Consider the following 27,281-nt stretch of genomic DNA (forward strand, 5'->3'; position numbering starts at 1 on the left):
TAGATTACATCTTTGAGACAAAGCGTTTTATGTTTATTGCTCAATTCAAGACAACTTTCACAGATCTGTTGGGAATAATTGCTGTATTGAAGCATGATGGTGACCTACTTATAACATAAACCATAAATGTTATTATAAAAAATATATTTAGTCGTATATTGGTAATAACACAGGATGTGTAGTTTAAGGGTGATCACTTCTTTGCATAAATATTAAGCATTACAAGTAGGATGTGGCCATGGAATGGGCTTAGGACTGGAGTGGGTTGAGCTTGTTGTATAAAATAGCTTAAAATATAGTACTCATAGTAGGAAAAATAACACAGAAAACTGAAATTGACTATTTCAAATTTTCTTCACCATTTTCCTATTCAGTCATTCAATGTAATATAACCATAGGAATTATATAAACATTGATATACTTGTAAGTCCAATTATGTAATATAATGCAAGATGTTTTATTCATATCCATAACCTCATGAATATACGCTGTGCATGTGATCCAATCATAATTTGTTATTTGTAAATACGCGAACATAAATGGAGGTCATTAATATTTCACAATTGACTGCAAAGTGCGTAATTGTTCCAATCTTGCACATAAATAACCTGTGTTTGCGTATCATTTCTTAATGTGCAAACAAGCATGCGTAATCACCTTGAGTAAGCCCGGGTACTTGTTGATTGCATATTAAATGAGCATATTAATTAAAACAGTGAACGGAGAATACATTTTCAATAGTCTTTTAAAGCAAAAATGTTGTTACTTTCATGAAACAAATTTGTAAAATGGTGGTAATGAATGACAATAATAATTTTGCATCATCTGTTTTACGGTCATTGCGTGAAATTGTTGGGGTTTGTGATGGGCCTTTGTATTTTTCCTCGGAAGCTCACGCTCCCTCAGAAAATTACCTCGCCCAAAAACAGACCCTCTGATTTCCTGCAATGACCTCAAAACAGATAGCATGCAGTTATTATTGTCTAAATATTTGTATCACCAGATATATCCCAGACCAGAGGTGCATGTAGTGTAAACATGCAATAAATTATAATTTGAAAATATGCTTATTTGGCTCAAAATGAGGTTACACATCTGTTTATGCTCCCTGTATTGACACTTACAAAGAGAGTTTATTACAGCCAATGTGAGAAAGGGAGTAGATAATCTTTATCCGGTACTCTTTTTTAAAATTATTTCAGAACGAGTTGGATAAATTAAAGCATCTTCATGAAAGCAAGATGCTAGAAATGAGAGAGGAATTAAAGAACCAATTAAATCAATTGTCTCAGGACCTGGATGGGAAATGGACGGATACACTTAGGTAAGTCACATGCATGGATGGTGTCTATTTGTTGGTTTATATACAAATCTGTACTAATGCAATAGCCTGCATCAGCCAATTGTGCCACAGACAATTAGATACCACCTGATTGCTGTTTATCCAATCAGATATTAAAAGTTGACATTTTTAAATATATTCAATTTCTAATTGCCAGCATTTAAACATTCTGCATTTTTAACCAACCCAAAGATCAGGCATCACTCATCGAAGATGTAAAAATGACACACAGATTCTGAATGTATAAATTTTTCATTCAAAAAACAGAAAAATGTTGCTGTGGTTGAAATACAATGTTGGCCAATGCAGTGTACACAAACAAATAAAGGGCAATATCTCAATCTAGTAAAGCCCTTAAGGAAATGCCTCGTCAATTGTCTCATACTTTAACACTATCCATGGGTGGAATTGGGTAGGAGGCATCAAGTTTATATCCTCCTGGTGAAGACTTGGATTTCCTTTTAATCTGTAGAAAGAGTTGAGATTCCAAGATTGGTGTCAAGCCTAGGTTAACACAAGGCATGTGTTGACCGAATAGGGAATCATTGATAGATTTGCAAGTCTGTAAGATGTATCCTACATAACAATCATTTCTTTTATAAGATACACTATAAATACCCATTCTGTTTGGAAGGAAATAGTGTGAGTTGATGATTGCAAAAGAAAAAATCTTGTTTTATTGTTTTTGTTGATTTTGTTGTTGTTAATATTGTTGATGATGCTGTTAACTCATTCAAACCATATATGACATGTTTGTCAATGTCCTGAGCATAAGATTAAATCACTTTACAAAATGAGTGTAAATGTCTCATCCTGTTTTGTCATTCCCTTCTCAGGAAAGAATGTGAAACATTACGCAGTGAGCTAACACAGCAACACAGTGAAGATAAGAGGGCTGCCCTTAAACAACTCAGTCTGATGAAAGAACAAGAATTGGAAGCAGCACGGACAGGATGGGAAATTAAAATACAAGAATTACATCAGCAGGTAGTACACACTAATCTTATTATGACTGCCATCATGATGACAGATCATAGAGATGACAACACATCATTAAGCTACTTGCGGTTCCGCCATTATGCACTATGTGCGGGAGAGCCTCGAACTGGCAGCATACATGAATGGGAATTGAACTAGTCATAACGTTCTGTGTAAGGTTACATAATTCTTCCTTTCATGTATGCTGCCAGTTCGAGGCTCTCCCCATATAGTGCATAATGGCGAACTGCAAGTAGCTGAATGGGGATATGGGGTGCAAAATTTATCCCCTCCAAATTACTCACAAAAAGAGTCACATTAAATGCATACCATTCCTGGAAGGAAGAATTACAAAAAGTCAACTGTAGTTTGAGTGTAAATGTATTTTTAAAGCCCCCCAGTCCATTTCTTTGGGAGTAATGTAAAGTTTTACATGTATATTGATGTTTTCATTTTCTAAAAAAATCCGTAACAGTTGTGTCATGTTCCTTAACAAAGGCTCTGTATGTTCCATTATTTAGAGCTGCATGAAATTGTAATATGATTTGGAATGACTGAAATGCATAGATAGCTTTCAAATCTTATTTTAACTTTCTTTTCGATATCAACAGCTGTCGTCTATTAAAGATAACCTAGCCACTAAGTCAGAAAGAGCAATGAATGAGATGGTAGAACTTCAAAGAAGAGCTGATCAAGACTTAAATAAACTGAAATTTGAGATGACTGCAGCAGCCGAGGCCCATGCAAAGAAGATAGCTGAATTAGAAGCAGAACTGAACAAAGCTAAGCTTCAAAGCAAGGATCAACAGAGTCAGGCTTTGATGGTAGGATTTCCTGTGTGTGCTGCACTTGTTAGTAGTCCATTGGAAACGGATCTTTAGTTTTCTAATTCACTTTTTCAAAAGTAACTTTTCTTCATTTTGCACCTATCCAACGTGTTGTATATCCATAGGACATGCCTGGATAATATCTGAAAGTAACTAGACATCATTATAGAATTAAGAAAGTCCTTTCCTCTCCATTGGAAAGTGTCCAAGCAAATGAAAACCCTGATGAGGAAATGCAATATATTTTGCTATTTGTTTTGGTACATAATATTCCTTGTTAAATGCAAAGAAAAAATGCACAAAAAAGTTTGGCACAAAATAAATATTGATGTGGATGGATAATGGTAAACTACTGATCCATTTCCAGTGGCATGTAGCCATTGTCATTGGGTGTAGAATTAGAATCTTAATTCCTTTCACTGTATACTGTGAACCATGCAGGGCATACTTTGATATGCTGCTGATTGACTACACACTTATCCCAGCCCATTTGGCTAATGTTGACAGAGCACATGTACCAAGGGTAAAAGGAATTATGATTTGAATCTTAGTGATGTTGAAGTGATTAATTTGCTTGCTTACCTGAATGTATGCTTATTTGTCTGCTTGACTCAATCATTTGTCTTTATGTGACATGATCCAGCAAATGAGTCTTTTGTCAGGAAATAAATTTACTATTCTGAGTCTTTTGTCAGGAAATAAATTTACTATTCAATCAATTAAAGAACTAAGCATTATCAAACCTGAAAGTTAGTTCCAGGGCTTTTCATTGCCTGTGGAAGGACTTTCAATATGAAATTGAATCCTTATATCGACTGCATTTGAAATTATTTTGACTGCCATTTGACTCATTTTGCGTTATCAAATCACATCTGTTCACTCACACGTGACAGTCTATCACAGATGGGTTGTAAAGCTAGGCTAAAGGCAGCACACCATTGATTGACTATTACTCTATTACAAAATATATATATCATTAAAATATATAAAAATATTAATATTAATTGAGATAATTTGCCTATTGAGTCAACTTTTCAACCCATTTGTGGCTGCCAGTCACCCAGTCACATTTGCACTTTGTTGCTTCCTTGTTTGTCTATCAAACCCTTACATGCATGCTTACCTATATCCGCTTATAAATGTGTCTGCTTACAAGCTTACTTTAAATTTAGCATCCTGTTGAACTACTTGTTGTACCTTGATAGATGATATCATTGTGTTAATCTGTGCTTCAAACTTGCACTTACATGTCAAGACCCTCCTTAGTCTATTTGTATAAGATTAGGTTTAGAATGAAGGAATAATGAACATTTTATAAATAGAGGTCAATTATTAATCTTTTTTACCCTGCTCAGGGTGGTAGTTGGCAGTTTACTAGCTTAAAATCTTACAATGTCAAGGTCATGCCATGAGATGATACAACTATCCATACACAACAAACTGATGTATTGTATTCTTCAACGGCTAAAATAATCTGTAGATACCATTATTTTTATGTGGAACAACTCTGCATTCCACCTTTATTGTTCCACATAAAATAATGGTATCTACCGTGTTATATCAGCTAGGCGATAGATACACGGCTGGGTCTCAAAACAATACTTTTATTCTCTAAATCAAATACCATTAAGGAAAAATTAAGGTCACAGTATGTATGGTTTCAGAAAATTGGGCTTTAAAACTGGGCATTTATTATTTGATTGGAGGATGAAGCAAAATGTTATCAGTGTTTTGCTGTGATTCAATCACTGCCTATGAGTTGTGCATGGAATTGAATGAATTGGAATAGAAACCGTATTTGAATTATATCCAACTTGATAGTGATAAGTACACATTTGATTTCAACAAATGACCTTGCTTAAGAATAACTTTTAGATGCATTTAAACATTTAGGTATATTATACTAACTATATTGTATACGGTAGGTTTCAGTGCTTATTTCCTCATGAAACACGATAGCATTCTTTTCGTGGAAAAGTTTGCATCAGGGCTCAACATAGGAAAACTTTTGTTTTGGTATTGTGGTAAAAATTGTAGACTTGAATTTTCATGTTTATAGATATCATTTAGAAATATGGTGTAATAATTATGTGAGGAAAAATGGCTCACTTGAGATGGTGGGTCTTTGTCAACTTCTTTTTTCAAATTGACCAGTTTGGTATTCCCAAAAATCATTGGCAAATTAAACCAAAACTTCATCACTAAATGTCAGTATGCATGTTCAATAGACCTTTTCAAATCAGCTTTGGAAATGTTTGGAAAACCAGGTCACATACACAAGGTCCTTACGCTCATGAAAATTCACATAACGCTTGCCAGTGACATGCATTACATAAAGCACAACTAGCACTTGATGGAGAAGTTGTTGCATTGCTAACTAGCTTTGGGTAAGCAGTGCAGAGCCCCTTGTATTCTCAAAACAGCATCACACAAAGCTGGAGCAATGCCAACTACTCATGCACAGGAACGTTGTGAATGCGCATTGGCCATGAACGTTGATGACATAGTTTTGGTTTCTTTTGCAGAGGATTTCAGGACATCAAAATGGTCAATACTTTTGATGGGAAATAGGGCATGTAGTCCTTGTGAGTCACATTGTTGACCATGTACACATCATAAAAGTGCATCCGTTGTAACCCCGATCTTGTAGCTTACTTACATGAGCATACTAACCCAATCTTCAACAGCTGTCTTAAAATTGACAAAAAGTAATCAAAAACTTTATGATGTGTCTGTTCAGTCATCACTTACAGTCAACAACGTTGTACTTCTTTGATCTTGTCATTGCACCCTTTGTAGGTGCTGTTGTTGTTGTTATTAAATCAAGAATCAAGTAAAAAAAATTGTAATGCATTGTAGATGCCTTTACTCTTGATATGTTCCAAGGTCCATGATTACATTGTGTTGGACTGAGACGCTTAAGATGTTTTAGGCACTTATGATATGACACAAATTGGCAAACCATGACTTTTTACTGTTTTCCGCAAAATTTGCTGTTCTTTAATTTACTTTATACTGGTAAAAACAAAGCAATGATTTTTTAATTCCCTTGGAAGATTAAATAAGTGATTTTTCATTTTAACACACATATGGATAGCACTTGTAATCGAGTCCTAAGGAACCCTATCAGCTTTTATTACATTTGTTGTTTAACATTATATAATTTGGTTCACCTCAAGTTCGGTAGTGATTTGTGCGTATTTTGCTGGCCACAGTAGTGAATCGTGTGCTTAAAGTTAATTAAGCAGAGCGTACACTCACATGTACAAGGGCAGCAGTTTGTTGGCACGCTTGCGGCGCAACCGTGAAAAAGCATTGACGTCACTACCGAACTTAAAGCGAATCTATGTATAGAACTATTATTTTCTTGTGCATCAAAGAATTGAAAAGGATAAGAAGAATCCATTAGCATTGGAAGGAGTGCCAATTTGGTTTTCTCTTTTGTGGTACTTATTAATATAATATGATTACACATTAGCATATATTTAATATGCAATGCCAAATGCATTTCTGTTCATACCGATCTACCCCACAAGTTGAAATATATCTTCATAGCTTCCTTCCTCTTATTTAGATTCTTTGATGTCTGTGCACGCTTTGTTGTATAGTTTGTCATGTATTCCATGTTTTATGTGTAGTTTGCTGTTATTAATAATAAAAGTTGTATACATTCTGCTTTCATGTAGTTGCTAGTGTCCATGCATGCTTTGTGTTTCATGTTGTTGTTGTGTATTCATTTCATTTACATTGTGTGGATTTCAGGTTCATAGTGGTTGATATGTGCTAAATATTTCCAATCCAGAAAGTAATGTGTAAATATATATTTTATTCATATTGCATAGCACAACTTCCGATTCCAAAATTAATTGGTAGCTCAAAGTTTTAATGTGTGTGAAAATGATGTTTACAGTTGATACCATGAGCAAATTCTCTACAGAATGTCCACATAAAAGTACAAAGTAAATAGACCTCGTAAACTGTAGGTATGAGAATAATTATTTCAGCGCAATGCGTGTGTAAAATTTCTGTAAATGATTCTTTGGCGCACCAACTGCTGCACGATTTGTACTTGCCAAGCGCACCACGCTCTTTACGCATCAAATTTATTTAACACGCAGTTCGTGTGACGCAAATTAAAGCATCAACCCACGATGCCACAGATTTGGTTTGTACTTCTATGTGGACAGACTGTAAAAAGGTTTTCATTAAATTTTGATTTTTAAATCAATCTTGTCATACTTTTTATAATATCAAAAATTAAAACACAAAATACTTTGCTGTGACTTTAAAAAATCAAATTAATGGTTGACATTTCTGAAATAACCTGCTTTGTTTGGAAAAAGATATGTGAAACCTTTCTGGGGACCAAAAAAACACAGTTAACAGTAAACTGTAGGTATGAGAATAATTATTTCAGCGCAATGCGTGTGTAAAATTTCTGTAAATGATTCTTTGGCGCACCAACTGCTGCACGATTTGTACTTGCCAAGCGCACCACGCTCTTTACGCATCAAATTTATTTAACACGCAGTTCGTGTGACGCAAATTAAAGCATCAACCCACGATGCCACAGATTTGGTTTGTACTTCTATGTGGACAGACTGTAAAAAGGTTTTCATTAAATTTTGATTTTTAAATCAATCTTGTCATACTTTTATAATATCAAAAATTAAAACACAAAATACTGTGCTGTGACTTTAAAAAATCAAATTAATGGTTGACATTTCTGAAATAACCTGCTTTGTTTGGAAAAAGATATGTGAAACCTTTCTGGGGACCAAAAAAACACAGTTAACATTAATGTGTTTATTATAAAAACATTTTAGAAGTTGCTGCTTTTCTAGAATCAGCATGCAAATTATTAATAGTCATCATAGTACATTACTTGTGGAAACCTCGATGATTAATTTATTACATGCATGGGATGATGTCACCAGTACATGATTGCATCAAACCTAGCACAGAACTCAAGGTCGTGAACTTCTTGTAATCATTCTAGATTTACTGTCACAATCCTTGTACACTTGTTGCTTACGGTGTTGTAATTATATACTGCATGAAAACAGGATAAGGCACTTTATGCAACGTAATCAGCCATAAAGATGATAATAATTGGTAATTTGATTCAATTAGCATTCACTGTGGGTGCTATGCACATGTTCCTTCCATATCAAAACGATGCACTTGTTGGCTGCTACATGTGTCTCATTTCAAATAATAACTAGGAATAAATACCAAGCTCATGTCAAGTGGAGGTCACTTCAAATCATTCCCAAGTGACATAGTTTAGGAAAGTTCTCTATATTCCTATGCTATAGTCATGTGCCTTGGGAATGATTTGAAGTGACCTCCACTTGAGATGAATGTGGCATTTATTCTAAGCTATTTTGGGAAAAAAGAGACATGTATAGCAGCCGCGAATATGAATGTACACAATTATCTGAAAAAGGTGGAAATGATTGTAACATAACATAAAAAGATATCCCTAGTGTTTACTTTGTTGAGAACATAAAATGTTACCTTAGTTAAATAGGGGGTTTTATCTTAAGTTGTAGAGACTTTGATGGTAATATGATGCAACTCCTCAGATGAGGTCACCTACTGAGGGACATGTTATGTAAACATATATCCATGGGAAGAAATCTTGACAATTGTACTCTTGAAATGTGAGTTGGAATTGGAAACATTTTTGTGTCACTTGTATATTTGCCAATCTCAGGATCTGGAAGACAGACTTAGTAGTCAACATCTGCAAAATATGGCAGCACAAATAGAATCTCACAAGAAAGCTATTGAGTCTTTGGAAACCTCAGCTAAACAAGATAAGATGACAGCTTTGACTGAAATGACAAGAAAAACAACACAGAATTTAGGTATGTAAACTGAGTGCAGGTAAAAGAGTAATATAGGTTGTCGGCCTTTCATCATGTTGTGGCCCGGTACAAATATATTTGTGTGTACACGCTTTAGACAATATGTGCAGGGCACAGCGCATCACGCAACTTTTATCATGCATTGTCACAGTGTTTTGCGTTTGTACATGAAGGATCAAATGCTGAAGGCACCCAAATAGGCAGGTATATGACATTACAAAGATTACCTCTATTGATGGTCGTGTATGAAACTCAAGACCAAATAAACCTTCTGTTTACTGTTCAATTAAAATATTTGAAAACAATAATTTGTATTTTTAAAATATGATGGACAGGAATGTCCCTTGATATCGCACTAGACCACTCATGTTTTGCAATAAAGGAATTTTTAAGTTGATAACATATGTCGAAATCTATTTTATTTGGCTAAATTTGAATGAAGCTACACAATGTCGAACATCAGATATTGTGTTTTAAATAGATTATTAAACTGTATTCCAAGGATGTCAAGTGCTATAGGGTAAAACTTTTTACAAGAAATTGTTGCTGTAAATATGGTAAAACAATGATGCAAAGACACCTTCATGTTCATATGTGCTTTTAGTATGGGAGGATCACACCCTGTAGATATTATAACTGACATTTCTTAACCAATTCAGATTAAAGTAGAGCAAAGCTATACATTTCATCTCTTGTCTTAGTATTTTATAACTTTTTATCAAGGTCTGAAATGTATTTAGGATATAAAAGGAAATAAGAAAAGAAAAACAAAATATTTTAGGATACACATCTGCCCAACCAACCTAGTCCTAAAGTTGTAGAGGACAACCAAGCAATTTTGTCCTTGACATTGTTATTCTTACCTAGATGATTATAATTCTTGCAGCTGTGACATTCTATTTCTGCACATGAACTAAAAGTGACTTACCCCGTATAAGATAAAACATGTATGCACATATATCCATATCAAAAGGATGCACTTGTTGGCTGCTTCATGTAGGAATAAATGCCAGACTCATCTCAAGTGGAGGTCACTTCAAACCACAGCCCACAGAATTAGAGACAGAGAACCAGGACTCGGTCGCCATCTTGATACAGGCATGGATCAAAAATTGGGGGTATTCGGTTTCCATCGGAATGCGCCTGAGGCATTCATTGTCATGCATGCACGACATGGATGATAGGCACATTTGAAAGACGCACTTGATGCGACATGCACGCGATTAGATGCTTCAGATGAGACGCATTATTGTTTTTGTTCGTCTCCACGCACCGTCGGCAAGGACCCGAATACCCCCAATTTTCTCCCCATAGCTGACGGCGCGATTGTATGTGGCGGTATAGGGAGTCCAGGTTCTCCTTCTCTAATTCTGTGGATGAGCCTTATATTTATTCCTAGCTATTATGTAAAGAGATGTGTGTTGCAGCCAACAAGTGCATCCTTTTGATATGGGATGTACACATATGATGTACAACCAAAATCAATCTGTCATTAGGCAACATCAATTTTCAAATTGATCATTTTGCATTGAAATATTGCAAATTGAACATATCAGTCCTCAGATATGTTTATTTCATAGTACTGCTCCAAACAATAAAAATACAAGAAAAGTTTAACACTCCTTATGATGATATCAAAAAATCAACTTCGCCGATATCTGACTCATGTAGCCTGATAACTTGGCATGCTTACACTGTCTTGCTTATTTTCTGTTACTTATTTCACACAGAGAAACTAAAATTAGAACTTAGTCAGAGGCATATGGCTGAGATGGACCAGCTTTCAAGGGCTCATAAAACACAAATGGCTGCTGCTAAAATGGAGCTAGAAAGAGCAGTGGAGCTTAAAAACCAAAAGGTGAGATCAAATATCCTTGGTTGTGATTTGCACCATAAACCTCTATTAAGGTGTGCGTGGTTGGTGGGTTGGGGATAGCTGGATGTTGCTGGGTTGGTAGGTGGGTGTTGAAGTTTATAGAAATATTGAAATTAGAGTAGCAAGTACAGTTTTGTTTTGAGAATAAAATGTGAAGATGTCTATTACTATCAGCAACATGTCTCATGATTAGTTACTTATCACAAATTCAAAAACAGTCTGTGTAGAAGATACGTACATGTATGTGATGATGGCATGAAATTTAATTTTTATCCTTAATTAATAAACATATTATCATCATTATAACACAGGAAAGAGAACATCAGAATAGAATAGAAGACTTTCAAGATGATTTGAATCACAGAGATAGACACATACAAACCCTGGATGAACAAATAGCTGACATGAAATCCAAAGTGTCAGCTTTGAGAAAAGATTTAGAATTCAAAGGACATGAAATGCAAAGAATAAAAAGTGATGCTAATGATCAACTCAGGTAAGTTTGCATGCAAAAAATAACTGCTTTGTGAGAAGAGTGAGGCTGGTTACTTGCAGCGCATATTTAGCTTATCATACCACTTAAACCATATGAGGATAAGATCATAGGATACTGCTAAGTGCGAAAAATCTCAGGGAAATTTCAAATCGATTCACTGAGTGTATATATATATTTTTTTTTGTGCAAAGTGGAATGGATTGAACAATATCAAATCATCATAAGTCATATTAAATTATTTAAGAATTTAGTGCTATGATAAATTTGTCATTGAGTTCAGTGCGGATATATTGCATGAGAAATTATCATGCGCTCAGTGTCATACCAGGCCTGACCTTCGGCTTTAGCGCACAAAACCATACCTTCACTTCACCCAGTGGCTAATAATATCCTCAAAGTTTGTTTTACAGCAGCTCACCTTGTGTGTTCAGAGAGAGAGAGAGAGAGCTACTAAGCCAGTGGTTCCCAAACTGTGTGTCACGACTCTTTTGGGGGTCGCCGCCTCTCCCACAAAGGGTCACGGGACTTGCCGGAAAAAGACTATTTCACACTATTTATATGCTGAATATAAAATTTACCTTACTTTTCTGTACAGAAATCAAAAGGAAAACTTATTACAGAGACATGAAGAAGAGATAGATGATTTTACTGCCGTCAAAATCCGAGAACATCAGGCTATGTTAGAAGAATTCAATGCAGCTCAAGAACTCCTCAAAGATAAGATTTCAGCATTGCAAATTATGTAAGTACTAGTTTCATACCTATGTCTATCTTCTCCTTATAGAAACAAATTGAAATTAGTGATGGAGAGGTAGACCAACTGGTCAGGCCAGCTCAATATGCAGGGCAGATTTTTGACAGAAGTTGTGCATCTTCTTTTTGAGCCACTATAAACACCAATCATCACCTTCATTATTGCATTTTTGCATGCTTTGGCATTTGCACAGAATTATTTTCCTGGTAATGAGCAGGTCAGAGCAAAGACTTTACAGTCCCAGTAAAACTATTGGCATCTAGCCTGGCCAATATGTTGTACACTGGGATCATTATGTATCGTCCCTCCCCCTCTCCCCAACTGAACCCGGATTCAAATGTGTACATTTTGTCTTTCCTAATGCTGGAAGAGCTGCAGAGGTTATAAAATCAAGTATTGACAACACACTCTTTTCTCATGATTTTCAGGTTAGAAGAAGCAGAAGAAAGGTATCATAATCGTGACTCAAGGCCAGAAGATATTGAACAACTAGCAAGACTAAGAGATATGGTAGAGGAAAGAGAAGAATATATGAAGAGATTAGTGGTGAGTCAGTAAAACATGCAACTTTTGTCGCATTCATCTCAAGTTGGTTTTGAAAAAAAAGCTAGAAGAATTTTTGTGACTGCCTTGAAATAATTTTGAGGACAGTTATTTGTAAATAACATTTTTTATCTCGTTTTGTGTACGGCAAAAACCTAAGACCCAAATCAATATGCATTGACAAAAAAATCTGTGGTTGGCTTCTCATAACCATTTTCCTTCTGATCATGGAGATCTCTTTTCATGATGGGAATAGATCACATAATCTAAATGCAACATATTACTCTTGCAATGTTTAATAAATTGATTGTGTATTTTTGGTTTCTGGTGCAATGGAGGACTTTTGCTCACTGACAGTTGCTGAGTGACCTTAATGTTGTATGGAGGAAAATGAATGCTAGATCTCTAGAAATATTTGACTACATGAAGTTGTCAAATCATTTTCAAATTTCAAATTTTGAGTATCCAAGCCAGTGGTGTAGATTTCTTTTTTTGACTCGGGGATGGAGTTGGAAAATTTTTTTGGAAGTATAGTGAATCCAGTACCTTTTGGCGATAGAATAAGTTAATGGTACAAATGCGCGCGAAGCGTGTGAAAATTTTGCCATATTGAAGATAAACTGGTGAAATATAGTGTAAAAGTGGAATAAATGTGCATGAAGCACGAAAAGATTTGCACTTTTGGGTCTAAAATGGCCAAATATGTGGTTAATTTGGTCAAAAACCGACATACATGTGTCAACATTGGGGGGATGATTGTATGGGCCATCCCCTCGACAAAATATTGGGGGGGGGGGATTTATGATCCAGGCATACAATTTGAATAATTAATGTTTGTGCATTATCTTGCAGGAGGAGAAACGTTACTTTCAAATGGAGCTGGTTAATAGAGAAACTAATTTCAACAAAGTGTTTAATTCTAATCCAAATGTGGGTGTTTTGAATCCATTTGTCAAGGTAAGAGAAGTATAATTATTGTCAAATAATCATAAAACACTGTTTAGATATGCATGTAAGGGGCACCCACCCTAGAAGCATGTTTCAAAAAAGCATTTTTACCATCAACAGAAGGAACTTAAAAACATATGTAAACACCTGCTTTTGATAACACTTTGGATTTTGTTTTTAAACTTGGTTCGAAATTTTGATTGATGAATAATAACGTTTGTCCACAAAGGTCTTGATTCAAAATCATAACACACAGTGCGTAGTACAATGAAGAGTATGTACTAGGAATTTTTAAAGTTTTTTTTTAACATTGTAAATATGGATTTAGTTGGAAATTAATGTAAACTTTTCTTAATTTATTAACATTTTCAGAAGAAAAAGAAAGGAGAAAGGGAAGCTATGAGATATGTCAGTGCTCCAAGTTTAAACACAACAGGCAACTCACCAGCAGGAAGTAGTCCAAATAATCCCAGACTAGATCCCATACCAAACTCACCTACACATGATATGATGTTGAATCCTAAGAGACCATTACATGGAGAGGGATTAAAGAGGCCAAGACCTCCACAACCACCAAGAACTAAAAAGTTCATCAATACATGACCTACAACTGAATACGCAAAAGTAGGCCTGTGCCAAGAATTACAGCTACCAAGAACACAGCGAACTTGGCAATTTCCTTACTCAAAGCTGAAGTTGCCAAATAAATTTGGGAGTAACAGGAATGATGTTTTAATAGGAAAGTTCGAAAGCCAAATTCCATTGAACTTCACATTTTGAGCAGCTATATCCGAAGTTTTTGTCATTTACACATTCTATTGTGTTTTACCATCAAAAGTATGTTTTTTGCAAGCACAAACTCTTAAAGAATGTTTTACAAGACAATAATTCAGAAGAAAAGTTCAGAGTTGTAGAAGCTGATACACTAATAAGATGCACAACACAATCATGCATCGGATTAAAGATGAGCGGTACACATAGTTTTTTGTTATTTTCATAAACCCTATGGCTAATGTTGTGACCTGGATCGCCCCAATTAAACTTTTTCCAACCCGGACTGACCAAGTCATGGTATCGATTTTCAACCCAGAGATGCGCGCACATCCCAGACCAGACTGGTATCAAGACCGTCACAACACGCATTGATGTAACAATGCACTGTTCTTGTGCAACTCCACAGTCTTTATGTTACATGAAGTGTTCATTGTCAATTTAATATTGTACATAATATTTCTAAATTATCATTATTTTATTCATAGATTTATAACTAAGCACAGAAATGTGTGCCCCAGATCTGGACTAATGTACCTATACCATAGAGAAAAAATAACCCACCTGGACCGGACCGACAAGGTAGCAAATTAGCCTCCCTGCACTCCGCTCATCTTTACATCAGTTCACCTCCTACCTACATCTCCTGTCATTTAGGTTTATGGAATTATTTTGATGTGCACAGACTTGATGAAATCGCTTGTAACCTATTAATATTTTGTGCAATAAACAAGCGATATTCTTGATGTTGGTGTATGCCAAATATGTCAAATGATGTTAGCCACCCCCACAAAATGCAGTGTTTCTAGATATGTTGTACCATTTCAATTTTAAATTACCTGATCAATTTGAAATAGGAGTTATATTTTATGGATATCGTTGGGATTTTCATGAACACTGAAGATATGAGTAGACTGTGAATACTAATATTTGTCCATCCATTAACCAGCAAACACAAAAATGTTTTGAAAACCTTATAAACGTGTTATAAACACGTTTTTTGTTTGGGCAAAAGGTTTTAATAACATTTAAATGTCGGGTTATATAAAGGACAGGAAAATGTTTTATATGGAAAGAAAACAAAATATTTTGTAAACACTTACAAGCAAATTCATTTTCTATTTCCTTTTTTAAGATTTTTTTAATAGTTTTTTGCCATAAAATCACGATATTCTGAGAAATATTTTGAAGAAAATTTACTTAATTCGATTATAGGTACAAAACAATTGTGTAACTGAACTACAATTTTATGCTGTGTACTCTTGAACACTGCGAAATGACATCTTAACATGCTTAATTCAAAATTAACAAACAAAAACACTTTCCTCATTCATTTTTGAAACTGCCAAAGGCTGAGACATAGCATTTTTTAATTTTAGCCTTATATTCTAGTAAATAACCCAAAACTATCACTCCAAATGTAAACTTGGGTTTGACTATCACAGTTTTGTTTAAATGATAGTTTCAGGTATGTAGATAAGAATTTGTTGAATGCCCAGTTGGCACCCTTTGGGTAATTCTAGAGTTCCATGTCAAAGTTTATTCGCCATAGAAGTGATGATGTAACAGGATTACCTACCATAGCAGTAGGGTAAAACAATTTTTGAATATATCGCCTTACACTACAAGCAGGTTGCACTCATTACCTGTGTATGTCTGCAATCATAGATTGAATACAATGCTGCTCTTTTCAAAGATGTGAGTGATCAGCATGATATGGAATTATGGATATTCTATAGAATTACGATCCAGGTCTTTATCCCTATTCTTTGACATCCATGGTTCAATGCAGAAGTACCGTGTGAATGTATTAGTGCAGTGCGATATATTAAAAAGTTATTTTAACCTATCACTTCTACAGTGAATACAGGGCTAAAATTGCTAAAAATTTTCCCCAAGTATTCCTCTGGTCCCCCTCTGGTCATAAGGATTCAGATAATATAAAGTTTGATATGACAGAGCCCAAATTAATGTTGGCCTGAATGTTTTAACCAAACCGGAACAATTTTGAATTTTGACCCATGTGTAAACTTTGCCCTGGATATCTTGGATATCAGTGCAAGGGAGCTCACTGGGCAGTGGGCACCCGGTATATTGTTATTCTATATACCTCGGATGAAAGAAAAAAAAAATTTTAGTCATACCTCTACCTGACTATTAATAATAACATTGTTTGCATGTTTTGCATCAAGTTTTCAAAAATGTTTTCTGAATGTTGTTAAAACATTATATAACCTTTATATACCCGATATTTGAACATTTTGTGCGAAACATTTGTGTTTGCTGGATAAATACATAATTATATGAATCAATTATAATGTTGAATAATAGTAACTGTTACATAAAATAGTGTATATTTTATATGAACAATTTTATACGTAACTGTCCATAGTCTTCAAAGTAAATTAATGAGAGAAGTTTTTAACTATTGTGTTTTTGTCCTTAAATTTATTACAGCAATATTGACAGTAAATTGTCATGTATCCTGTATGAAATAATGAATCAATAAATGTTGTCAGATGGCATGCATGATGAACTGTGTGTTTAATAATTAATTTCTCTCATATTGAATAATCTGTATCAAAATGAATTAAAGTGTACCCGAAATATATCAAAAACGCGAACGCAAATGGAGGTCATCAATTGACTGCAAATTGCGTAATTGTTTCAATCACCCACACAAATAACTTGTGTTTGCATATCGTTTTTTAATACTTATCACAAGTAAGCCTGCGTACTTGTTGATCACATATTAAATGTGCAGTAAAACAGTGATCGGAAGATACATTGTGCACTTTCAATAGCCTTTTGAGCAAAATACATTTGTTATTTTCATGAAACAAACTTGTAAAAAAAATTATATAGATGGCAGTAATGAATGACAATAATAATTTTGGGGTTTGTGTTGGGCCTTGGTATTTTTCCTTGGGGCCTTGCGCTCTCTTGGAAAATTACTTCGGCCCAAAACAAACCCCTCAGATTTCCTGCAGTGACCTCAAAACAGATAGTGCGCAGTTATTATTGTCTAATTAGACACCCCAGTTGATCCTCAGGATACAAACATAAATCAGTTGCAAAACTTTTCACTCCAGAGACCCGAGATTTTATGTGTTGTCTATCAGATCGCCATCAATAGACGTTTGGACTGGGCTCCATTTAGTTTAAAATTTTCAATCATACTTCACCATGATATCAGCTTTGCTGGTGATAAATGTTGGCAAGTTTTCACTGGCTGAAGGATCAATTGGAAGACTTTGCTGGCAATGGTTTCATGGGTAAAAAGGACAGGTATGTTAAGGTATGCAGTGGCCATGCTATAGGGTAAAATGGAAAGAAATTGGTTTCAAGTACCTTCTTGAGTGTCCCATGTGTCATACCTAATATATCTATCTTAAAATATACAAGTACCCCCTGCTCCAACGATAGCCTGGATCCTCTCCCAATAGCATGCAATTTTCAATTTTCCCTTATTTGAGAGCAGATCATCGAGTAGCACTGTAATATCTCTGCAGGCAGAAGCTGCTTTGTCAACATTTCATACTTCTATGGATTTCCTTATTTGAACCAATTGACCTTATCCTAACAAAGTGTTTTCATAACTTACTGAAGTGTTTTCTTTTAAAATATTGATATAATCGTACACTAGTAATCTAATTGGCTAAACAGGGATTAGTATACTGGTAATGAGGTAAAGGTGTGCAGACATAATTGGCCAATGGTGGGAATTGTGCTTGTTGAAGTAGGTGTCTGTGCTAAGGAAGTGCTGACTAATTTGGAAGAATAAGTTTATCCATGAAGGAAACTGCAGCTTTACTGATGAAACCAATTTCTGAATTTTTATCTATGGGTTGTATTGAACTGCAAGCCTTAGAATTTCATTTTGGCAAACCAATTTTGAATTCAATAGTGCAACATCTTTTCTAACTTCCCTACACTGATTGGCCTAATTCTTGGGATTGAATTGAAATTTCCAAACAAATACAATAATTATGTGCAGTTTGTGTAGATTCAATCCATTCACATGGTAATATAGGCCAAATCAGTATTATTTGAAAATGAAAAAGTGACCTCCTGTGGTTACATTGCCATCAATTTACTGTGGTCCAGATGGGTGTAGACATCATGTAAGAGTCTTCAATCCAAGAAAAATAGGTAGAGAAGCGACACTCTCTGCAAACTGCCTATACCGTGCTATACCGCAGCTGAAGACATACAGCAGAGTGAGCAGACAGTACATGTACAATGTGATTCTCTCATTTATAATTAGGATTACGTCATTGCCAGAGCTTTGTTTTGTGAGCGGTACAAAGCGTATAAGTCCGCCCACCGCTGTCAATCATTCTAATGAACAAATAAACAAGCTCTGGCAATGACGTAATCCTAATTATAAATGAAAGAATCACATTGTACATGTACTGTCTGCTGTACTAGATGTCTTCCAACAAGTGCCGGAGTGTCGCGGTCCTGCTTCAATGATCTTCACATAGAGGCACCAAGTCACCTGATGTTACCCTCATTTAAAGGCTTAAGGTTGGTCTGAACCCTGGAATTATGAAAACTTTCGGGCCTCATAACTGCTAAATTATTAGTCTAAAGAATATAAAAGTATACATTTTAGAATGGAAATGACTTGATGAATTCATCTGTGAGGCCCAATTTGGGCCAAAATGCTCATTTTGGAGAAAATCCTAAAAAGCGGTTTTTTGGCCCAAATTTTTTTAGTGCAACGTAACAAAAAATTGTTTGGCCAAAAAAAAAAATTTTTTATTGATTTTAAAAACTAGATAAAAATATCTAGGGAGCGTTTTTTCATTTTTTTTGAATTTTGACCAACTTCACCAAAAATATTTGAAATTTGGGTAGAAAATCAGGCTTTTTATGATTTTTTGAAAATTTTGCATTTTTGACCATTTTGGTGCAAATTTCTCAAAGTTGGTCAAAATTCAAAAAAATAAAAAACGCTCCCTAGATATTTTTATCTAGTTTTTAAAATTAATAAAAAATTTGTTTGGCCAAACAATTTTTTTGTTACGCTGTACTTAAAATTTGTGCCAAAAACCCGCTTTTTGGGATTTTCTCCAAAATGAGAATTTTGGCCCAAATTGGACCTCACAGATGAATTCAGCAAGTCATTTCCAGTCTAAAATGTATACTTTTATATTCTTTAGACTAATAATTTAGCAGTTATGAAGCTTAAAGTTTCCATAATTCCAGGGTTAAGACCACCCTTAATGTACGATTTCCTTCAAATTTCAAATTTGTCATTATATACTCAAAATGCTGAAATAATACTAGTAATAATGATCGGGAATGGTTTCTGTCCATTTTGAGCTGAAATAATGAGGTAACGTGAAAGAAACACTTTTTTTGGCCGTTTAACACGCAGTTCTATGGACGGACATAAAGTCATAATTTCTTGAATTATGACTTTATGTCGAACTTTGCTCTGTTTACATACAAACACAACAAATTTGGCTGATTCAATTTAGGTGCAAGTTGTGACATGTGTAAACATTACAAATATGCAAAAAAAATCAGGTTTGAAAAAAATTAACCAAATTCATATTATTAAATCGTACATTATGACTTTAAGGGCAGAGTAATGGGAGAGAACATGGACCTTTTCGGGCATCATTATTTCTAAATTGTGTGTCCAAAGTATATAAAACTATACATTTTTGGAAAGGGAATGAGTCAAGGAATCCCATGGTGACGTCAGATTTTTTTCAAAAATCTCGAGTTTTTGATAAAATTACAAAAAAAATTTTTACCCCAATATTTTTGTGACAACTTAAAAAAAAATCCGTTCAAAGTAAAAAAAAATCAGTTAGCTTTTCATGAAGAAGAGACATGAACTTAGGGAAGGTTTTTTTATTTTTTTGAAATTCGTCTCTTTTTTCGAAATATTGAGAAAAACATGTGAAAAAAGCAATTTTGTCACTATTAAGCTCAAATTTGCAGATAATGGTGTATATTTTTGTTTAAAACAAATCTTTTGAAAAAATGAGAAAACCTTCCCTAGACTCTGATCTGCTCTAAACGATAGTGCAAAAAGTTTACCTTTTGCTTGCATATTTTTTGAGTTATCTTGTCACAAAAATCGTGCAATATTGTCAAAAGTGAACTCTAAGAAATCGACGTTTTAGTAAAAAAAGGTCAAAATTATGTACAAAACGTTCTTATATTTTAAAACGGTAAGACTTTCGCCCTTGTAAAAGCTATATCTGGTGCATGGTCTAAATATGTATCTTTTTGCACCAATGAATCTATAATGTCTGCTTTTAGTGCGCCAAAATTCAAAATAATCAAAAAATCTAAGTGGCATTTTGACTGCAAATTTTTGTTTTGTTTACACCATATTTGATAGCATTAACAACAAACCGAATGCGCCTTGCCTGCGTTGGACATATGCGCAGAGTTGTGCCGCGTCACGCAACGCGATTCACGCGCGTTATCACAATATTTCGCATTCGCGCATTTCTGACTCATTATTTCCCGCCAATTTACTGAGCTGTCTTGAGCCATGTGACTTTTTAGGGTTGAAAAGAGTAAAATAAACTCAAGCAAAAATACAAATAAATATTAGCAAGTTGTATTTTATCAGTTTCAAGTGAAAGAATACATCTTAGTGTTGATAAATATCGAGAAATCTCAAATTCGGGCGTGGACGAATGTGTCTTCCATTACTCTGGCCTTAATACAAGGTTTGTTTCCAACTTCAACCTGCATGCTGCTACATATTCCGATGATTTGCATCACAACTGGCTCAAACAGTACCAGACCGACTCATAATCATAGTCATAGGAAAACGGTACGGAAATTTACACTTAAATATGTACATTTTCCTGCTCGCTGCTGAGAGGGGGCGGGCAAGCGATTTTTGGCGAGCCGTTTGGAAATTTTACCCCCTCCCCCGGGCTCATAATTATTGCACAGCCCCTTAAAGTGTACCACATCATGATATTCAAATATAGATCTCATCCACCAGACTTCTGTAGAAAAATTCCCATCACCTGCATGTTTTTGAATGTTACCGTAAAATGGGGTAACTTCGGTCAGCGGGGTAACTTTGGTTGGTCAAATATATTTTTTTAAATGGTCATATTTTCGTACAGCAATATTGTTTTTAGTCATATTTGGTGTCAATTTGTTAAGAAATATGTTTGGAAGAAATAATAGTCGCTCATGTGTAATTTCCTTGAAATTTACGAAAAAAGCGGGATTTTTGACCAAAAATCAGCATTTTTTACATTTTTTTTTTTAAAATTAAAATCGATATTTGTGAGCAAGGATGTGTGTTTGATTAATTTTGCAAGGTGTCAAATGTCACAAAAAACAACAACTTGCCCATATTCAGCGAAGATCAATTTTTTGATTTTTTTCCTTCATGGAATGTAATACTGTGACCAAAGTTGCCCCAAAGGCGGGGTAACTTTGGTCAGGTCATTTTGAACCCCTAGGGCACCCTTACAAATGTATTAAAAATCTTTTTCAACTTCAAGGGGTAGAAGGGAACCCTAATGTCACAAAAAAGAGTTAATTAGAAATATAATTGGTTTTGTCTGGAAGCAGTGGTTTAAAAACTCTGAAAAGTGCCCAAAGTTACCCCATTTTACGCATGCGCAAAACGAATTAGCAAAAGAAAAAAGGGGGCAAAAAATTGAAAAAAGCGTAAAATTTTTGAAAAAGGTTGCTTTTAGGCGCTTGCACCTAAAATCCTTCTTTTTTTTTTTTTTTTTTTTTGCTCTTCACTTTTTCAAACGACCGTGAAAAAAATTGGGTCAACCTTTTCGGCTGTTAAGGAAGGGCGGCAAAATTGTTTCTACTTCAGCCCCCCGGGGTTGGAGCGGCCACGGTACGCCACTGTTACGGTATGATAAAGGACTATTAGCGTAAGTTATGCATACTATCCAAATTAAACCTATCATAGCCCTATTTAGCCGTACTGAGTCTAGTCCAACACCTTTTTGAGGTGAAAAATGATCAAAATTGTGTAGGCATATGAGACCAAGATAAAAAATTTGAATACTATCCGAACTAAACCCATCAAGCATAATTCTATAGAGACAAATTTTATCGTGAAAACTGAAGACAAGACCTTTGCATCAATTTGTCCAACTCCCATGTTCAAGTATAAATTTCACACACACACCTCTAGTTGGAATTTTAAATGCCTTCAGCTGCCACTAGGAATCAATGGTCCAATTCTATTCACATTTTTACATACGGTACGGCTCGCTGATCCCAAATGTATCTGATCAATTATAATTGAACAAACAAATTAATGTCTGTTTTAATAGGGAATTATGTCAGTGAGTAACCCAACTATTACCGTAATATGATTAAAGGGGGGTAACCCTATTGGTTTTGGATATGGATTGTCTTTAAAATTACATAATAATATCAAATATCGCCCCCTTTATGCTGCTTTGTGAAAAAACGAGAGCATTTTTAGCGTAAATGTGAATAAATAGCTAAATTTACAATCCAATACCTTGGTATACTTGAATTGCATTCTGGGCAGGCAAGCAACAACAATTCCCTTTCGTATGACGAATGCTGTACTATGCCCGGCCCGTATTGAACGGTAAATATTTGGGTTTTTTTCGTACCGTTTCAGAAAAAAAGGAAACAAAGTATATTTCCCCTTGCAATATGTACATTTCAAATGAATGTAAAAAAGTTTGGGTCAAAAATGGAGAGGAAAAAAAACCTTCCGACACCGGGTTTTGAACCGGGTACCTATAGGTTAAAACACAATGCGCTAACCAATTGAGCCATTTAACCCACTACGTCCATTGTGGAATTTTTATAACTACAGCCTGTCTCATAAAAAATTGGGCAAGTGAAAAGCGCCCTTTTTGACAATTAGAAAATGCCATTGTGACATGATGTTTACATCAACGTCAAGGGCACAGTCTTAGCTTTCAAATACCGTTTGTTTTGTTCAATTTGCTTTTTTAAATCTTGAGATATGTTTAGTTAACAACGAAAGGGTAAAATCAAAATTGTGCCACTTGTACTAAGGAATAGGGCTGTACATGTAATCACTCCCCCCCCCCTCTGGGGTTCGTACATTAGACGCACCAAAATCAGCGCTCTTGCATTATTTTGTCTAATTTCATTAATATTTGTCAAATTTCATGAACTTGTCTAAGTTCATTAACCGATAAGTGTGCAATATTTGTTTGTCTTTTAACATGTCTTGAGTGACAAAGATAACATTGGTGACATCCCGCTATCTCTAAGGTCCGCTATCTCTAAGGTTCGCTATCTCTAAGGTTCGCTATCACTAATGTGTAAAGTCTATGGAGATCAGAATCCCGCTATCTCTAATAGAGAAAAGGGTTCGCTATACCTAAAAAAAGGTCCGCTACTTCTAAGGTTCGATATCACTAATTTAGAATAAAGTTCGCTAGTTCTAAGGTTCGATATCACTAATTATAAATAAGGTTCGCTATCACTAATTTAAAATAAGGTTCGCTATCACTAATTTTGAATAAGGTCCGCTATCACTAATTTATTGAAGGTTCGCTATCTCTAAGGTTCGTTATCACTAATTCCAATAAAGGTCCGCTATACCTAAGGTTCGCTATCACTAATTTTGTTTCAGGTTCGCTATCCCTAATTAATTAAGGTTCGCTATCTCAAGGTTCGTTATCACTAATTTCGATTAAGGTTCAAGCTATACCTAAGGTTAGTTATCACTAATCTTAAATAAGGTCCACTATCTCTAATTTTAAATAAGGTCCGCTATCTCTAATTTCAAATAAGGTTCGCTATCTCTAATTTTAAATAAGGACCGCTATGGCGAACCTTATATGAAATTAGAGATAGCGAACCTTATTTAAAATTAGAGATAGCGAACCTTATTTAAAATTAGAGATAGCGAACCTTATTTGAAATTAGTGATAGCGAACCTTAGAGATAGCGAACCTTAGAGATAGCGAACCTTAGGGAAAGCGGACCTTATTTAAAATTAGAGATAGCGAACCTTAGGGATACCGGGATTGTTAAAATTAGAGATAGCGGACCTTATTTTAAATTAGTGATAGCGAACCTTAGAGATAGCGAACCTTCAATAAATTAGTGATAGCGGACCTTATTTAAAATTAGAGATAGCGAACCTTATTTAAAATTAGTGATATCGAACCTTAGAAATACCGAACCTTTTTCAAAATTAGTGATATCGAACCTTAGGTATAGCGAACCTTTTTCGTAATTAGTGATAACGAACCTTAGAGATAGCGAACCTTAGAGATAGCGAACCTTAGAGATAGCGAACCGTAACCATAACATTAACAGTATTTACCACGATAAAATCATTTACATGCACATGTATTTAATTTTACAGCAGAATGTGAAATATATATTTATCTGTTAATTTGTCGCAAGTGGAAAAAGAGAATTATTATACCTGTATCATGATAAGGGACCGTTCACAAACACTTGTAAGGGGGGCCCAGGGGCTATTTTAGTAAAAAAAAGTCACTGCATGTTAGCAAACGTAAATTCTAAAAGAGCAGCTAGCGGAGACAAGCTTGAGGGAAGGGGTTGCTGGCAGAGGGATTATATATGCCCTCGAGTTCTGTAAATTTTTCCAAATCACACGTTAAAATCACGCATTTTACTGACTCATTTTTGACGTTAAAGGAGGCTGAGAGCACATCACTCGGACATACCAAATTGCATGCATTCTGAGTACGAGGAATATAGCCTTAACTGATATCAAATAATTTTGAATTTTTGAAATTTGCGATATAATACAAATTTTATGACAAATTATTAAAAAATGATATTTTTGACATTTAACAGTCCTCGAAGTAAAGTTTATCAATCTAATGATATACACTTAGTTGAAAATTGATACATGTCTGGTTCACTAATGTATTTAAGTAATTAATTTAATTGACTTGTCATTATTTTTTAATTACCTACAGCTCCATGAAAGTATACACTAGGATTATTAATGTCATTAAGTTTATGGTATTGATGGTCAATGATATGCAAAAACGAATACAAAACTAAAAAAAATGCATAAAATGCACACAGGTGCCTACATTGCACGAAATATCTGTAAAATGTAATAATAGTAACAAATTTGATTGAATTGTCATTTTTGATAACTCCATAAATAATACACAGAACCTCTTTATTAAATGTTGAATGCAATGCACACGTGTCCCTACCATCTCTTAACATGTCGCACAGTAGCGTAAAGTTCTCAAAATGTGATAAGATTTCTGCAACTTAAGTGATGCAAATGTGCAATTAGCATACAAAAGTTGCATACAAATTTCATTGGTGCTCAACTTTTAAAACACTAAGATGTTCAGTCCATAAATAGGGTGTTTATTTTCTAAAAACAATATACAGGGTCAGTCAAAAAGGTGCAATAGTGCAAAGAATCCATCTTTAATTTATAACCAGATTGAACTTTTAGGATTTAAAACACATGATTATATTCATTAGTGGTTAGTGGCCTTGTATGAAAAAAAAGTAATTAGCACTTATGTTGTTCTGACACATTGTACAGCGATACTCGATTTTAATGCTTGTCCACGGGACATACTATAAATTTTGAATGTCAGCACACTCTTTGTAAGGTAGAATTGGAACAACTGCCATTTTCTTAACCTCATTGGCACTGAAGTAGAATGGAGCCCCCAAAGTTTTATTGTCCCTGCTCTTGAGCTGTTTTGTATATACCCTTACATTAAAAATGTTCATTCTCTTTAAAAGAATCATACAAATTTATGGGAGGGTTTTTCAAATATAATATAAAAGAAAGGAGCAAGAAAGAATAAAGAAATAGTGAATAAAAAGAAAGAAAAAAAAAGAAATGAAACAAGAAAAGGAGAAAGAAAAGAGGGAAGAACAGAAGTAAAAATGAGAAAAGGGAAAAAACCGAAATTTTAGCCGCATACGGGGACTCGAACCCACAAAAATAAATCATAATAGATTCAAAGTCCAACGCTCTATCCGCTCGGCCACACATCAGCTTACGCAATTGGTTGTCCTCGAAGGGGATATATAATTATAATTTGACGCAATGACTTGATTACAATTGCGTCCGCATAATGGCTCTTAGAATAAACACGCATGTCGGCGCTGACATTTTGGACGAACCCGATGGAGAAAAACCTCGTTTTTTGCAAAACTAGCTTCAATTTGGAGTGAAAATCAAATGGAATAGCAATTGGCAGAATGTTGAGAAATAATGTAGGTATTCAATTGTCTAAATTAACGTCCCATAATCAAGATATCGATAATTTCACAAACCAGCTTTTTCTCAAGCAAATTCTCCAAAATTTTCCCCCAAAACGGGCTTTTAAAATTTAATCGGTACTGTATTTGGTTCTTCCCCATGGCAACATTATTTCTGTGATCGATTTGTAGTACAATACGAAAAAGAAGAAAACAATCACTCGGCGTGGATTTATACGGGGCGCACATTTGAAAAAAAACGTCATGGAACGTGTTTTTTGTCTTGTGAACATGGTGCGTAAAAATGCTTTAAACGAAGGATTTTCAAACTTATTCTAAAAATTTGTATATAACACACACAAAAATGTTAAGCTACATCCAATGCACCAACATTTCACTCGCTGCGATATTTGATTACTGAGAAAACTCTGTTTTAGAGAACAACTTTATACGTCTTTTATCGCTTTTTATACGTTTCTTCGTGTAACCTTAAGTAATATTAGAAAGTTAGTTTGAACCGAAAAAATAAATTGAACGCAAAAATCAACCTTGATTGTGATTTAAGTTAAAGTGTATACAAAGTGTCTTTATTTCGCATTGTGTGGTCTCATTCAAATTACATGGTGCCTTGTGGACAAAGAGTTAAGATGGGTATCGCCGTAAAAT

The 27,281-nt window shown here is 34.8% G+C and overlaps 1 protein-coding gene across 1 annotated transcript in view; it reads left to right on the forward strand.

Annotated features, from left to right (window-relative positions):
* Positions 1-16,955, forward strand: part of LOC140151227 (protein FAM184A-like) — a 39,446-nt gene extending 22,491 nt beyond the window's left edge. The window contains exons 7-16 of the mRNA XM_072173494.1: positions 1,203-1,324; positions 2,179-2,329; positions 2,932-3,144; positions 8,867-9,020; positions 10,751-10,878; positions 11,208-11,392; positions 11,988-12,134; positions 12,575-12,692; positions 13,542-13,646; positions 14,010-16,955. Coding sequence (XP_072029595.1) covers positions 1,203-1,324; positions 2,179-2,329; positions 2,932-3,144; positions 8,867-9,020; positions 10,751-10,878; positions 11,208-11,392; positions 11,988-12,134; positions 12,575-12,692; positions 13,542-13,646; positions 14,010-14,240 — 1,554 coding nt within the window. The 3' untranslated portion in view covers positions 14,241-16,955. The remainder of the gene's footprint in view (positions 1-1,202; positions 1,325-2,178; positions 2,330-2,931; positions 3,145-8,866; positions 9,021-10,750; positions 10,879-11,207; positions 11,393-11,987; positions 12,135-12,574; positions 12,693-13,541; positions 13,647-14,009) is intronic.
* Positions 16,956-27,281: the final 10,326 nt, after the last annotated feature.

This window comes from Amphiura filiformis, chromosome 1 (assembly GCF_039555335.1).
Source record: "Amphiura filiformis chromosome 1, Afil_fr2py, whole genome shotgun sequence".
NCBI lineage: Eukaryota > Metazoa > Echinodermata > Ophiuroidea > Amphilepidida > Amphiuridae > Amphiura > Amphiura filiformis.